General features: G+C 37.5%; 1 protein-coding gene across 14 annotated transcripts in view; it reads left to right on the top strand.

The window, feature by feature from the left end:
• Positions 1-16,401, top strand: part of PPP1R9A (protein phosphatase 1 regulatory subunit 9A) — a 383,463-nt gene that overhangs the window by 303,817 nt on the left and 63,245 nt on the right. For all 14 annotated transcript variants that reach the window (XM_055347427.1, XM_055347430.1, XM_055347426.1 and 11 more), the window contains one exon: positions 9,106-9,261. In XM_055347427.1, the coding sequence (XP_055203402.1) occupies positions 9,106-9,261 (156 nt within the window). The remainder of the gene's footprint in view (positions 1-9,105; positions 9,262-16,401) is intronic.

The following is a 16,401-nucleotide window of genomic DNA, read 5'->3' as shown; positions in this document are numbered from 1 at the left end:
AAGTTGTTTATCAGCTTAAGGAGATTTTGGGCTGAGACGATGGGGTTTTCTAAATATACAATAATGTCATCTGCAAACAGGAACAATTTGACTTCCTCTTTTCCTAATTGAATACCCTTTATTTCTTTCTCCTGCCTGATTGTCCTGTCCAGAACTTCCAACACTATGTTGAATAGGAGTGGTGAGAGAGGGCATCCCTGTCTTGTGCCAGTTTTCAAAGGGAATGCTTCCAATTTTAGGCCATTCAGTATGATATTGGCTGTGGGTTTGTCATAAATAGCTCTTACTATTTTGAGATATGTCCCAACAATACCTAATTTATTGAGAGTTTTTAGCATGAAGGGCTGTTGAATTTTGTCAAAGGCCTTTTCTGCATCTATTGAGATAATCATGTGGTTTTTGTCTTTGGTTCTGTTTACATGCTGGATTACGTTTATTGATTTGCGTGTGATGAACCAGCCTTGCATCCCAGGGATGAAGCCCACTTGATCATGGTGGATAAGCTTTTTGATGTGCTGCTGGATTCGGTTTGCCAATATTTTATTGAGGATATTCACATCAATGTTCATCAGGGATATTGGTCTAAAATTCTCTTTTTTTTGGTTGTGTCTCTGCCAGGCTTTGGTATCAGGATGATGCTGGCCTCATAAAATGAGTTAGGGAGGATTCCCTCTTTTTCTGTTGATTGGAATAGTTTCATAAGGAATGGTACCAGCTCCTCGTACCTCTGGTAGAATTCGGCTGTGAATCCGTCCGGTCCTGGACTTTTTTTGGTTGGTAGGCTCTTAATTATTGCCTCAATTTCAGAGCCTGTTATTGGTATATTCAGGGATTCAACTTCTTCCTGGTTTAGTCTTAGGAGAGTGTATGTGTCTGGGAATTTATCCATTTCTTCTAGATTAGTTTATTTGCGTAGATGTATTTATAGTATTCTGTGATGGTAGTTTGTATTTCTGTGGGATCAGTGGTGATATCCCCTTTATCATTTCTAATTGCATCTATTTGATTCTTCTCTCTTTTATTCTTTATTAGTCTTGCTATGAGTCTATCAATTTTGTTGATCTTTTCAAAAAACCAGCTCCTGGATTCACGGATTTTTTGAAGGGTTTTTTGTGTCTCTATCTCCTTCAGTTCCACTCTGATCTTAGTGATTTCTTGCCTTCTGCTAGCTTTTGAATGTGTTTGCTCTTGCTTCTCTAGTTCTTTTAATTGTGATGTTAGGGTGTCAATTTTAGATCTCTCCTGCTTTCTCTTGTGGGCATTTAGTGCTATAAATTTCCTTCTACACACTGCAAATGTGTCCCAGAGATTCTGGTATGTAGTGTCTTTGTTCTCATTGGTTTCAAAGAACATCATTATTTCTGCCTTCACTTCCTTACGTACCCAGTAGTCATTCAGGAGCAGCTTGTTCAGTTTCCATGTAGCTGAGTAGTTTTGAATGAGTTTCTTAATCCTGAGTGCTAGTTTGATTGCACTGTGGTCTGAGGGACAGTTTGTTATAATTTCTGTTCTTTTCCATTTGCTGAGGAGGGCTTTACTTCCAACTATGTGGTCAATTTTGGAATAAGTGCGATGTGGTGCTGAGAAGAATGTATATTCTGATGATTTGGGGTGGAGAGTTCTGTAGATGTCTATTAGGTCCGCTTGGTGCAGAGCTGAGTTCAATTCCTGGATATCCTTGTTAACTTTCTGTCTCGTGGATCTGTCTAATGTTGACAGTGGGGTGTTAAAGTCTCCCATTATTATTGTGTGGGAGTCTAAGTCTCTTTGTAGATCTCTAAGGACTTGCTTTATGAATCTGGGTGCTCCTGTATTGGGTGCATATATATTTAGGATACTTAGCTCTTCTTGTTGAATTGATCCCTTTACCATTATGTAATGGCCTTCTTTGTCTCTTTTGATCTTTGCTGGTTTAAAGTCTGTTTTATCAGAGACTAGGATTGCAACCCCTGCCTTTTTTAGTTTTCCTTTTGCTTAGTAGATCTTCCTCCATCCCTTTGTTTTGAGCCTATGTGTGTCTCTGCACATGAGATGGGTTTCCTGAATACAGCACACTGATGGGTCTTGACTTTTTATCCAATTTGCCAGTCTGTGTCTTTTAATTGGAGCATTTAGCCCATTTACATTTAAGTTTAATATTGTTATGTGTGAATTTGATCCTGTCATTATGATGTTAGCTGGTTATTTTGCTCGTTAGTTGATGCAGTTTCTTCTTAGCCTCGATGGTCTTTACAATTTGTCATGCTTTTGCAGTGGGTGGTACTGGTTGTTCCTTTCCATGTTTAATGCTTCCTTCAGGAGCTCTTTTAGGGCAGGCCTGGTGGTGACAAAATCTCTCAGCATTTGCTTGTCTGTAAAGCATTTTATTTCTCCTTCACTTATGAAGCTTAGTTTGGCTGGATATGAAATTCTGGGTTTAAAATTCTTTTCTTTAAGAATGCTGAATATTGGCCCCCACTCTCTTCTGGCTTGTAGAGTTTCTGCTGAGAGATCCGCTGTTAGTCTGGTGGGTTGCCCTTTGTGGGTAACCCGACCTTTCTCTCTGGCTGCCCTTAACATTTTTTCCTTCATTTCAACTTCGGTGAATCTGACAATTTTGTGTCTTGGAGTTGCTCTTCTCAAGGAGTATCTTTGTGGCATTCTCTGTATTTCCTGAATTTGAATGTTGGCCTGCCTTGCTAGATTGGGGAAGTTTTCCTGGATAATATCCTACAGAGTGTTTTCCAACTTGGTTCCGTTCTCCCCGTCACTTTCAGGTAAAATCAGGAAATATTCTGATAACAAAAGTTTGAAAAGAAAATTTTGAATGAGTTGATAAGTGGGAGAAAAAAATAAATATGTATGCTGGCCCAGGCATCATTTTGGATATTTTGCGTATTTCATTTCTTCGAATCCTCTCAATATCCTATGAGATTGGTATCTTTTACACCATTTTATAGAAGAGACCACAAAAGATACAAACTAAATGACTTACTTACTGTTATGCAACTGGGACATTAGGATTTCTCTCTCTTCTGGCCCTCATCTCTCCAACCCCAAATGCTTTTTTTGTTGCATTAGTTTATGGTGTTGTCCTGGAGAAATAAGGGATGGTGAAAACAATCATAATCATAACGTCATGCAGTCAATTAGCATATTCTAGGCACTGTGGTTAACTCTTTCATATCACTACAATGAATTCTCATAGCAACCTCTTTAAATGAAGAAGGTGCTGTTATTTCCATTTTATAGATGAAGAAACAACATTCAAAGAGACTAAGTGTACTAACATTATAAAATTAGGACACACAGGAGTCACTGACAAAAAAATGGAAAGAGAGATGCTTCGGCAGAGAGAGGGATGTTTTTGCCGAAAGGCCTCTGGATGGTTGGTGCAGATTTAGGAATTTTAAACATTAAAATGTGAGTTTGAGGTTTTCCTCCTCCAGGAAAGAAGCAGCTCTCCTTTATTCTCTCACAGAAGTGCGTCTGAAAATACATAGCACCAAATTCAAATCCAGTAAACAAATTCCAACAAAAACTGCATAATTAAGGCTATTTTTGTGATTAGCGCCATTTAGTTTCCCTGAATTTACCAGAGCAAACATTGCTACAGCAAAAATTACTGCTAATGGTTGAACCTAACAACAAGAGAAAATCCCCAGAAGGGTCATTTAGGCCCCAGCTGCAGCTGTGTTTCACTATATTTCATCCTGGAAAGCTGAGATTAACAGGAAAATCAGGCTCTACTGTGCTATGCAGATGTGGCTACAACTATCTGAATTTATTCAGCAAACATTTGTTCAGTGCCCACTATATGCAAAGCAATGTACTAGCCACACCGGTATTGCAGGGATAAATTGTACCTGGCACTCTCTAGGAATGTTCAGATGAAAGAAGCTGATGAGAGAAGGCAGATATAGAAACATCAAAGCATTATGAGTGATGTCAGCCACACAGTGGGAGCACAAAGGAGTGAATTAGGAAAGTCTTAAGGGCAGCAGCTTCACAGGATGTTCTCATGTACACGGTTATTCATCTTGAATCCCTGGGGCAGGTTAGGGCCAGTAAGTGAGGAGGACAGAGGCATGGAAGTTTTCTTGGGCTTGGGTAGAAGCTGGTGCCTACCCCAAACTGGGAATATAAGTAGAGGAACAGGTATATATAGAGGAAAGGAAAAGTTTTACTTCAGAAATGACCAATTTGCTTATAAAAGATTCATGTGTTGAGGTCTTCTAGGAACTTACATTTATGAGACCAAAGTTTAGCAAACGTGGTTACAAGATACAGATGAGAAAATCGTTAGCATGTTGCTATTGCAGTATTGACACCAGCAGCAGCAACAATAGCAGTCACTCGTTTTGAGCACCTACCATGTGCCAGACCTTGTGTTAAATACATAGGCACCATCTAACTTAATCTTATGACAGCTTTCTTATGCTAAGGAACTGTTTTGTCCTTACTTTATAGATGAAAAGATTAAAGCTTAGATATAGACGCTAATTCCCAGTGTCTCAGGAACAGGACTTGAACACAGGTCTACGTGACTTCAAAACCAAAATTCTTTCATTGATCCCCACTTAACCAACTCGCCAATATAACAGATACTCTCTGTTCCTTCTGCAAAACCTAGACTGATATCTATAGCTCTTATGAGTGTCCCAGGCTCTAGTATGCCTACATATGTCTCCCACTAGTCAAAAGTTATATGTTTACCAAGAGACACAACCTGTTGGTTGTACTTGTTACTATAATTATGTTATTTTATAAAATATTAAGTGATGTAATATGTGTGTAAATGAAGTTGTATCTATGAAAACTAAATACAGTGCTTTGGGAAGATTTAATAAAGACTGGCAGCTCAAGAAAATTAGGTATGAGAAGGAAATATAAAAGAGGGGAAAACCATAAAATTCTAGAGAAATTTTGCATTCATTTTGCCTTGGAAGGATCTTTTTCATCTGTTTTAAAGATGCTACAGTAATTTCATACACTATATGTTATGGTTGTAGTTTATGCAAGAGTGCATAAAATGTCAGTCAGCAGACCCATAAGCCAAGAGGAAGACTTGGCCCTGCAATTAAAAGATGAGCAAATAAATGAATACTTCTATGATTTAAGTTAACATAAAATGGTATGCGTATGTTTGTGTGTTCGTTTGTCAGCGATTCCTCTCTGTATTGCAATTAACTCACAAGTACTGCTCCCGATTCTTTCAAAGGGGAATTCTATATTCTTGCCCAGGGTAAGCATATTATGAGAGAGGAGAAGAGGACAAGAACTTTGGAGCCCACTATACAGAGGTGCAAGTCTTCAAAGTGAATACAGTGATAATGTTTAAAGCCGTGGAAGGTGAATTTCAATACAACAGGATTATCCACCCAGGTTTGGGGATGGGATCATTAAAAAATATATTCCCAATTTTTTTTCTGCAGAACTTTAGTTTCTGTAGACTGGAAGCATCATAACATAAAAGAAGGAGCATGGGCTTTAAAATATGTTGAATGTAGCTTCAACAACTTAATTAATTGACCTTAGGTATGGTCTCTGAGTCTCAGTTTCCTCAAATTAAGATAGTATGGTAACACCCATATCCCATAGTTGTTGAGGAATGTCCAATGCTGGGCACATAGTAAGTTGCAAAAGTATTGCTCTTCATTTTTTACCCCTTTGTGTGGGGCTACTAAAAATATCATATATTAATCAGAAAGGTAGGTAAAGACATGAAAGGGAAAATTTACTATCTCTGTCAGTTTTTTACCCAAAAAACTGTTACTGCCACATTTGAAGTGGATTTGCATGTTAGGACAAAGAATTTCAAGAGTCTCTGGTTACTTGAAAGATTTTTAATTTGAACAGAAATAGAGCTAGATACCAACGGAAATACTTTGTTGTGGTAATTTTGGGTTTTGTTGGTTTTGGGTTTTTTTGGTACAACATTGTTCATCTTCCTTTGTAAATGGCAGATTTAATCCAATCTAATTTTGCAGTTTACAACATTCTGCTGACACATTCCATGTTACTTATTTTATTTGCAGTGTAACCACAAAAATAATTTCCATTTTCAATAAAGATAAAATATTAGAAGAACCTATTTTTCTTAGTCCACTAAGTGTAACTTTTTTATTTCCAGGTATTTATGAGATTCTGTAGTAAATGTATCATCCTAAAGCCTATTTAAGGTTGGAATGGCAAATGATCAGCAAGAGAGAATTATAACATAATGTTTTAAACATGCCATCCTTAGCCTATAATAAGTAATAAGTAGAATCAAGACAGCAAAAGACATATTTGTCCTCAGGATGCTTATAAGGCTAAATTGGAGAAAGAAGGCATTAGTAAATGAAAAGATGAAATGAGTGATAAGAATTTTAACAGTACTGCAGGTAATTTGGGTATTGGGAAGGAGAGGATACTGGCCAAGTCCACAAAAGAATCAAGAAGAACGCTTAACAACTTATGTTTATTAGGATAATTTTCATAATTAAAGTGTATATGGATGACAAAGTGCAACTAAAAGGTAAGAATTGCATATGTTGTGCATACCCTAATCCTGTTATTCACAGTAAGGTTGTTAGTATAATATACTACTGCCTTCTTAACAAGTGACCACAGTTCATTTTCTTGATATTGAAAATCTCCTTAGGAAGTTCTGTATATTACCAAGTTAATGCATTGGCATTCTTGGATTTATTCTTTTAAAAATATTTGCTGAGATCCTGTTATATGGCAGGTCCCATCCTAGGCACATATTTATATTAATTCTCTCACATATAGTGAACAAGTATTTATTTTCAAGCTAGCAAAAGGAAATCAAATTGTTCATTTCAACTCATGTTTAAAACGTGCCACATTGTTATGGCTTAGTCATACTTTAAATTTAGCATAAGAGTTTCTTGAGTCATTCAATGCTGTATATAGTGAATTCTATATACCTGGGTAAGCCTTCATAATAAAGGCTTGGGTTTTGCTGCCAGTTGTAATGATAGGGTTAAAAACAAGTACACAGTTTTATACCTCTATATGAAAATTTTTCAGCAAGGTATCTTGAGATTATTTATTTGCCAGTCTTGCTGCATTCCTATTAATTAACTTCACTGGAATTTACCAAGTATTTGTTGGTTCTAGAAATAGGTGTGAACAGGAGATGAATTAATTCAAGAATACAAAAGAAAAAAAAAAAAGCCAAATCTGGAATTAGAGTTTTTTAAGATTTGTAGGATCTCATTGTGCTAATAAATAAGCACAAGCTATCTGACCAACCAGCTCCCATTCTTCAGCTACCTTCACCTGCCTATGGCAAAGACACTTTAATTGGTATTTATAGTTTAGACATTTTCAGACTGATTTCTACAGAGATCTAGAGTTCCAGGTACTCAGGAGATACATAGGATCAAACTGGAGGCCACCAACCTCTTTTCCTTTCAGTCAAATCACCTGTGATTATATTTGGGGAAAGTAAAGGTTCCAACTAACCTGTAACCAGTTTGGAAAATCATTGCTCCACATGGAATATTCTGAGCTTACTTCTGTACACAGATGCCACCAATGTCAAGTTCTCCATGATAATAGCCTCTGTGTGGGGAGGTAGAGTGTGAAGGATGCTGTGGCAGTGTGTTCATCATGGTCGATGACCTTCAAATTCCTTACTAGAAACTGTGTCTACTTTCAGGCTCTGCAATTTAGAGAAATGTGGAAAAGTTGGAGAGAAATCAGAGCACAACCACAAAGACAATTACAGCAAATTACCTTGGAGGCAACTAGAATTATTTTATTTGAAAAAGAGAAATCTGAAGGCAATTTAATAATGGTCTTTCAGACACTGGGAATTATTAGATTGGGATTAAGGACCAGATTTCCTTCACGTGCAAACATAGGTTGGGGGAAAGGGGAAGTGAGGGGCTCCTGCTTTGGCAGGAAGAATATAATACAGAATCAAAAGAAAAAGAAAACAGCAATCAGATGCTGAGCCTATTTACTCAAAGGAATAGATCATTCAGTACACCGTTCATGGAAGTTTTTTAAAGGCAATATGAATTCCTGTCTCTGTTGTATGTGTTAGATAACGTGCTACCTGAAGGAACAGGGATGAGTTCAATGAACTTTGTCTTTTTAACCCTGTCGGTGATTTATCTTTAAATTATAGCATAAGGTATAGATTTCAAACAATTATTTTGAATTACAGTATCATAGCTTGATGCTGCCAGGAGAGAATCTACTTTCTAATAAAGTTAAGGAAGTTAGTGGCAAAGAGGAACGTTTATTCCAGGGGTCAGGAACTCAGATACCTACAGGGACAGGTGGGTATTACAAAGGAGTGAAGCTAACAATATAGAACTATATGACATTAGAAAAATTGTGGGGTATCAGAAAGCATATAACTCTTCTAAAAGGGGCAACCACTACTAACTGGCCAATTGTTATCATGTCCCAATAGGCCTAATATTAACGGATGCTTGGCTTTCTCAAGGAAAGCTGGAAATCTAGAACTTTATGTGAAACATTTTTCTCACATTGACAGAATACTCAGATTTGTAAACGTGCTAGGCAGGCAAAACAATACACTTGGTGCAGGCTGCAAGTTAGAAACCTTTGGTTTATTCTTTAGCTCACTAGTTCACCACAATAATTAACAAGCAAACAAAACAGAACTGTTTGAACTCTAACGCTTAGGAGAATTAATCAGCTAAACCTTTGCAAGGCTTAATTAAGGTCCCTTCCAACTCTGTGATTCATTAAACTCCCCTTCCCTTTTCATTGCTCTCAGTATTGGGTGGCGTATTCACAAAGAGAATTTAAAGAAATGACTTATTTCCCTCAGCAACATAATTTTATTTGGTAAATTAATCAAATACTCAGAAAAAACAACTCTCGTTTCTATATTAAAGATGCCACTGATACTAGTAGATTTTTAGAAACGCACTTGTATATGGCATAGGTTTGTCACTTTGGATCTTTAACATTTGTTTATAACATTGGCTGCATGAGGCATGCTTGGCTGAAAAACCTACTTACACTTTTACCATTTGGGTACATGTCTTACTTGTCTTTTATAAAATATTTTCAAATAACTCACCTCCACCTGGGGTACGGACAGCTGGGTTTCTGAAATCCCCTTCCTTTCAGACAGGAGAATATGCCACAGATGAAGAAGAAGATGAGGTAGGACCTGTCCTTCCTGGCAGCGACATGGCCATTGAAGTCTTTGAGCTGCCTGAGAATGAGGACATGTTTTCCCCATCAGAACTGGACACAAGCAAGCTCAGTCACAAGTTCAAAGAGGTATGCCACTAAGCTGCAAAATAATTTCTCTATGCCTGTCCATTTCATTAAGTATATATTTCTGTTCAAATAATATATTAAGAATAATCAGTTTGCAAATCAAAGCTTTTTAATAACAGGTTGTCTTGAGTCTCATTGAATTTCAAGTAGAATTTAAGTAGATCTCATTCCACAGTCATTGATTTAAATGCTTATTTGTCATAGTGACATACCTGTAGCCCATAATTTCAAGCAGTAACTTAAATATGCAGTTTTATGATGTTTAAGTTATATTTTTTCAGTTTTACAGAAGTTTTGGTACCTAGTGATAAGCTTTTCTCTCAAGGCAGAGACTTCCTAAAAAGTCTCTTTTTGTCTTTCTGTTCATGAAATAGGTTTCTAATAAGCATCAGATGGCATACCCAAAGGGTTTACTTGAAGAGAGTTTAATACACAGACTTTGAACAGAGTTAATAGTACTAACAAGGGGTGGTGAAGTGCACAGGGACTGGCAACAGCAGGAGGCTGTTACCATCAACATCTGCAGCTTTATAAGATGCACAGCCACTGGTAAAAGCTGCATCCTTGGGGCAAGGGTAAGAATACACCCTGACTCTGCTTTCCTTTTCTGCTGATGCTTCCAAACCCAGGCAAGGGAGTATGGTGATGCAGTCTCAGAGTTTGAAGAGATCAGACTCCTGAGGCAATGTGCTCTCAGAGAAGGGCCAAGAATAGAACCTTGGGAGAGGAAATGTGGATAACTCTTCCAAAGTAGCTTCTCAGAACCATGACACATGTAAAACAGAAACAGTGATTAATAGGTCCCAAAGCAGTTTATCCTTCATTGTTTTGGAAGAGTATCCTCCATCATTGAAGAGAAATGTGTCATTATTTACAACTTGTTCATTTCTTCTAAAGACTTTCTAAATTAACTGATATCTTCAAACCAAAGAGCAATGCAGTAAAAGAAAAGTTCTGCAGAAAGTGGCTGAGTGGGAGGAAGAGGTGTAATCTAGTTACCTGTTTCTCTGCAGCCCTTATTTGGTCAAAGAATATAAGTTATCAAGAAAAGTAGGTAGATGACTTGTTCTCTAAGAATATGTTAACTCACATCCCAACTTTAACAAATATTGAAGGCAGTGAGATCAAAATAGTATTCCCTGGCGAAAGCCTATAATACAGCTCTTTCATTTTACCAGGTGAGTATGACCCCTAGTCTTTGGTAGATAATTGAGCTGGAAGAAGGGTCCACATTCTTTTATGGGAGGTGAAGAGCCTACAGGGCACAGATAATATATGGAAAGTTATATCTTCCATTTTCAAAATTGAGCTAAGGACTCAAAGTTCCATAAATATTGTTTTAAGCATGCACCATTGTGTAGCGTGATCTAGACCAGGGGTTAGCAAATTATGATACATTGTCCAAATCTGGCCTACTTTTTATAAATAAAGTTTTATTTGAACACAAGCATGCCCATCTCTTTATTGTTTGTGGCTGATAACATACTACAACAGCAAAGCTGAGTAGTTGCAATAGAGACTGTATGGCCTGCAAATCCTAAATTATTTGCTTTCTGGCCCTTTACTGAAAAATGTTACTGACCCTGGTGTAGACTGCTGTGTGATCTGGATTCATTCTGTGTAATGTGGCTGATTTATTTTTAGCTTGAGTAACCAGATCTGTAACTTTATTTTAGTTTTGGTTTCTAAGAATTGGAATTTCATCCTCACCTCAATAACAGGCAATATCACATTGTTCCACTTAACAATTCTTTTATCCTGTTTTGTTTTACATTTAACATTAATATATTCATTTCTTCAGAATATTGCCCCTGTGTATCACCTGTGTGGCACTCTTTTGTGGCATTTGTATCTTGTACACTGTCACTATCATAGTCTTAAATTTCTTTATGTGATTAATATACATGTCCAAATATTATAGAGCACTGGGCACTTTTCACAGGATTATCCACGAAACTTGGGGTGAGTGTGAAGGGTCATATTGTATTAGAGTCTTTACAAAGTTTCATGTTACAGGATTGTCTTAATTATTTTAAGCAAAAGTATGTGTTTTACTACTCGGGCAAAATACATTAGACTGACATTATCTCAATCAGTCATACTTTGGGCCTGTTTTGTATCTATCTTCCTGCTAAACTCAAAGCTCGCATGTTTTTGCTTATTATCATGTCCTCAGTCTTTGTACAATTCTTGGCATATAGTTAGTGGTGAAATATTTATGGAATGAATGGTGTCAAACATATACTGGAATTTGTTGTGTGATATAAGACATGTACCCAATTTAATGTTTCCAAATAGCCAACAAAAGTTGGCTAGCCCTTTTATTAAATGCTCCTTTACCAATTTCCCTTTGGTGGGAGGGTCAACATTATTATCAGAAGAATTTGTGCCTTTACCTTCTGAACTGCTTATGGCTTCATAGTCTGCTCCATCTTCTCATTTTTCTTAGTGCAATACTATTAGAATATACATCAATATTGAGGAGCTAAGTCACATCATTCCAACTTTTCAAAAATGCCTTTATTTTTCAACTTATTCAAGAGAATATTTGAATCACTTTATAAATACCCTTGAAAAATATGCTGCATTTTTTGTTGTAATTATGTTAAACTAGTAAATTTCTAGAGAACTGGCATTTTAAAAATCACATCGAATCTTTTAATCCAAGTTCATGGAATATATTTGTTTAATTCAAGCCTTTTTTCTCATTCTCCCTAAAATTTTATCACGCCCTTTATTCATTATATAAGTCACATACATATATAAGTTACCTAAGTATCCAGCTATAAGTAACAGGACATATTACTGGAGTGGGTTAAATAAAAGCTGCCACATGGCCAGTCATGGTGGCTCACATCTATAATCTTAGTTCTTTGGGAGGCTGAGGTGAGAAAATGGCTTGAGCTCAGGAGTTCAAAGTTACAGTGAGCAATGAAGGTTGCCACGGCACTCCAGCCTGGGTGACAGAACCACACAAGACCCCATCTCAAATAAACAAAAACGGGGAGGATTAAGATGGCAGGTAGGAGGCAGGACTGCTGCAGCTTCTGCTTGGATGGACAGAACAGCATGTGGAGACTCACATCGTGAACTTTTGCCCCAAGAACTACCGCAGGAAAATACCAGGAAAGCCAAGAGAATCCACAGACCTTTTGAAGGAACTGGATCACTGCTGCAGGCTCCCTAAAATGCCAAAAAAGTGTGAGTCTGCTTGCTTTCTCAACAGGGAAGCTCGTGATTTAGGGTGAGTTCTCAGCCCTGGTCATAAGCTGCCTGGAAATAGACTTGGTGCTGTTGTGGAGGGCACAGTGGGAGTGAGACTGGCCTTTAGGACTCTGGGCTGCGTGGGAGCAGAGTGAGGCCTATGACTGCCGGCTTTCCCCCACTTCCCTGGTGGCGTATATGACTCATCAGAGGCAGCCATAATCCCCCTGGGAATATAACTCCATTGGACTGGGAACCACAACCTCCTCCCCCACAGCAGCCATAGCAAGCCCCACCAAAGGAGAGACTGAGCTAAGACACTCCTGTCCCTCCCCCAACCTGGTGGTCTTACTCTACCCACCCTGGTAGCTGAAGACAAAGGTTATAATCTCTTGGGAGCTCTGTGGCCCTGCTGACTGCCTGAGAAACCTGAATACTTGACCAGGTGTCCCTAGGGCAAATTTGCATCCTCCCTATAGGACCCCAGCTCATGTGCTCTTGAAAGTGCCAACTCCTGGCTGGAATCCAACCAATACAAGACCAGCACACTAAACAAAAATACAACCAAGGACCCTGCAGAGTCCACTTCACTCCCTTGCTACCTCCATCAAAGCAGGTGCTGGTATCCATGGCTACAAGACCTGAAGATGAATCACATCACAGTACTCTTTGCAGATACTCCCAAGTACCAGTGCAGAGCCTGGTAGCTCCTCTGGGTACTAGATCCAGAAAAGCAAAAATAATCACTACATTTCAGCTCTCAGGAAACCCCATTCCTAGGGTAAGGGAGAGAACACCAAATCAAGGCAGCACACTGTGGGACAAAAGAATCTGAACAGTAGCCCTTGAATCCCAGATCTTCCCTCTAATGTAGTCTATCCAAATGAGAAGGAATCAGAAAAACAATTCTGGTATATGACAAAACAAGGTTCTTTAACACCCCCAAAAGATCATACCAGTTAGCCAGCAATGGATCCAAACCAAGATGGAATCTCTGAATTGCCAGAAAAATATTTTAGAAGGTCAATTATTAAGCTAATCAAGGAGGCACCAGAGGAAGGTGAAGTCCAACTTAAAGACATCAAAAACATAATACAGGAAATGAAAAAAGTTTTTCAGTGAAATAGATAGCATAAATAAAAAAACAGTCACTACTTCTGGAAATCAAGGACACACAGAAATGCAAAATGCACTGGAAAGTCTCAGCAGTAGAATCAAACAAGCAGAAGAAAGAGCTTGAAGACAAGGCTTTCAAATTAACCCAGTCCACCAAAGACAAATAAAAAAGAATTTTAAAAAATGAGTAAAGCCTCCAAGAAGTTTGGGACTATGTTAAATGTCCAAACTAAAAATAATTAGTGTTCCTGAGGAAGGAGAGAAATCTAAAAGTTTGGAAAACGGATATTTGAGGGAATAATTGAGGAAAACCTCCCCAAAACAAAGAGAAACAAATCCTCGAAATACACCAAAATAGAACCTTCTTCAAGCATAAATCTCACAGGACCTTTATAACAATAGCACAACAGAAAAAAAAAGGTATTCAAGCAATAAATAGCACAATGAGTAGAATAGTACCTCACATGTCAATACTAACATTGAATGTAAATGGCCTAAATGCTCCACCTAAAAGATACAGAATGTCAGAATGGGTAAGAATTCACCAGCCAAGTTTCTGCTGTCTTCAGGAAACTCACGTAACACGTAAGGACTCACATAAACTTAAGGTAAAGGGGTGGAAAAAGATACCATATGCAAATGGACACCAAAAGCAAGTAGGAGTAGCTATTCTTAGACAAAACAAACTAAAGCAACAGCAGTTAAAAAAAGACAAAGAGAGAAATTATATGATGATAAAAGGACTAGTCCAACAAGAAAATATTACAATTCTAACTATATTTGCAGCTAACACTGGAGCTCCGAAATTTATTACTGTTGGACCTAAGAAATGAGATAGATGGCAACACAATAATAGTGGGGGACTTTCATAGTCTACTGTCAGCACTAGACAGGTAGGTCATCAAGACAGAAAGTCAACAAAGAAACAATAGTCTTAAACTATACCCTACAACAAATGGACTTCACAGATATTTGTGGAACATTCTACCCAACAATTGCAGAATATACATTCTATTGATCGGCACATGGAACTTCTCCAAGATAAACCTTATGATAGGCCACAAAACAAGTCTCAGTAAATTTAAGAAAATTGAAATTATCTCAAGTTCTCTAAGACCACAGTGAAATAAAATTGGAAATCAACTCTGAAAGGCACCCTCAAAACAATGCAAATACATGGTAATTAAATAACCCTGCTCCTGAATGATTGTTGGGTCAACAATCAAGATGGAAATTTAAAAGTTATTCGAACTGTATGATAATAGTGACACAACCTGTCAAAACCTCTGGGATACAGCAAAAGCGGTGCTAAGAGGAAAGTTTATAGCATTAAATACCTACATCAAAAAGTCTGAAAGGGCTCAAACTGACAATCTAAGGTCCCACTTCACAGAACTGAAGAAACAAGAACAATCCAAACCCAAACCCAGCAGAAGAAAAGAAATAATGAAGATCAGAGCAAAACTAAATCAAATTGAAACAAACAAATACAAAAGATAAGTGAAATAAAAAGCTGGTTCTTTGAAAAGATAAATAAAATTGATAGATCTCTAGCGAGATTAACCAAGAAAAGAAGAGAGAAGATCCAGATAAGCTCAGTTACAAATGAAATGGGAGATATTACAGCTGATACCACAGAAATAGAAAAGATCATTCAAGGCTGCTATGAACACCTTTACATGCATAAACTAGAAAATCTAGAGGAGATGTTTAAATTCCTGGAAATATACAATCACCCTAGATTAAACCAGGAAGATATAAAAATCTCTGAACAGACCAATAGCAGGCAGAGAGATTGAAATGGTAATTTAAAAAAAATTGCCAACAATGAGGAAAGGATTCCCTATTTAATAAATAGTGTTAGGAAAACTGGCTAGCCATATGCAGAAAACTGTAACTGGACCCCTTCCTTACACCTTATACAAAAATTATTTCAAGATGGATTAAAGACTTAAACGTAACATCTAAAACCATAAAAACCCTAGAAGAAAACCTAGGCAATACCATTCAGGACACAAGCATGGGCAAAGACTTCATGACTAAAACACAAAAAGCAATAGCAACAAAAGCCAAAGTTGACAAATGGGATCTAACTAATCTAAAGAGCTTCTGCATAGCAAAAGAAACTATTATCAGAGTGAACAGGCAACCTACGGAATGGGAGAAAATTTTTGCAATCTATCCATCTGACAAAGGGCTAATATCCAGAATCTACAAGGAACTTAAACAAATTTACAAGAAAAAAACAACCCCATCAAAAAGTGGGCTAAGGATATGAACAGACACTTTTCAAAACAAGAAATTTATGCGGCCAACAAACATATAAAAAAAAGCTTATCATCACTGGTCATTTGAGAAATGTGAATCAAAACGACAATGAGATACCATCTCATACCAGTTAGAATGACAATCATTAAAAAGTCAGGAAACAACAGATGCTGGAGAGGATGTGGAGAAATAGGAATGCTTTTACACTGTTGGTGGGAGTGTAAATTAGTTCAACCATTGTGGAAGACAGTGTGGTGATTCCTCAAGGATCTAGAACCAGAAATACCATTTGACCCAGCAATTCCATTACTGGGTATATACCCAAAGGATTATAAATCATTCTACTATAAAGACACATGCACACATATGTTTATTGCAGCACTATTCACAATAGCAAAGACTTGGAACCAACCCAAATGCCCATCAATGATAGACTGGATAAAGAAAATGTGGCACATATACACCATGGAATACTATGCAGTCATAAAAAAGGATGAGTTAATGTCCTTTGCAGGGGCATGGATGAAGCTGGAAACCATCATTCTCAGCAAA

Source organism: Gorilla gorilla, chromosome 6, assembly GCF_029281585.2.
Source record: "Gorilla gorilla gorilla isolate KB3781 chromosome 6, NHGRI_mGorGor1-v2.1_pri, whole genome shotgun sequence".
NCBI lineage: Eukaryota > Metazoa > Chordata > Mammalia > Primates > Hominidae > Gorilla > Gorilla gorilla.
Note: the sequence above shows the minus strand (reverse complement) of the source record. Positions and strands in the feature narration are given on the sequence as shown.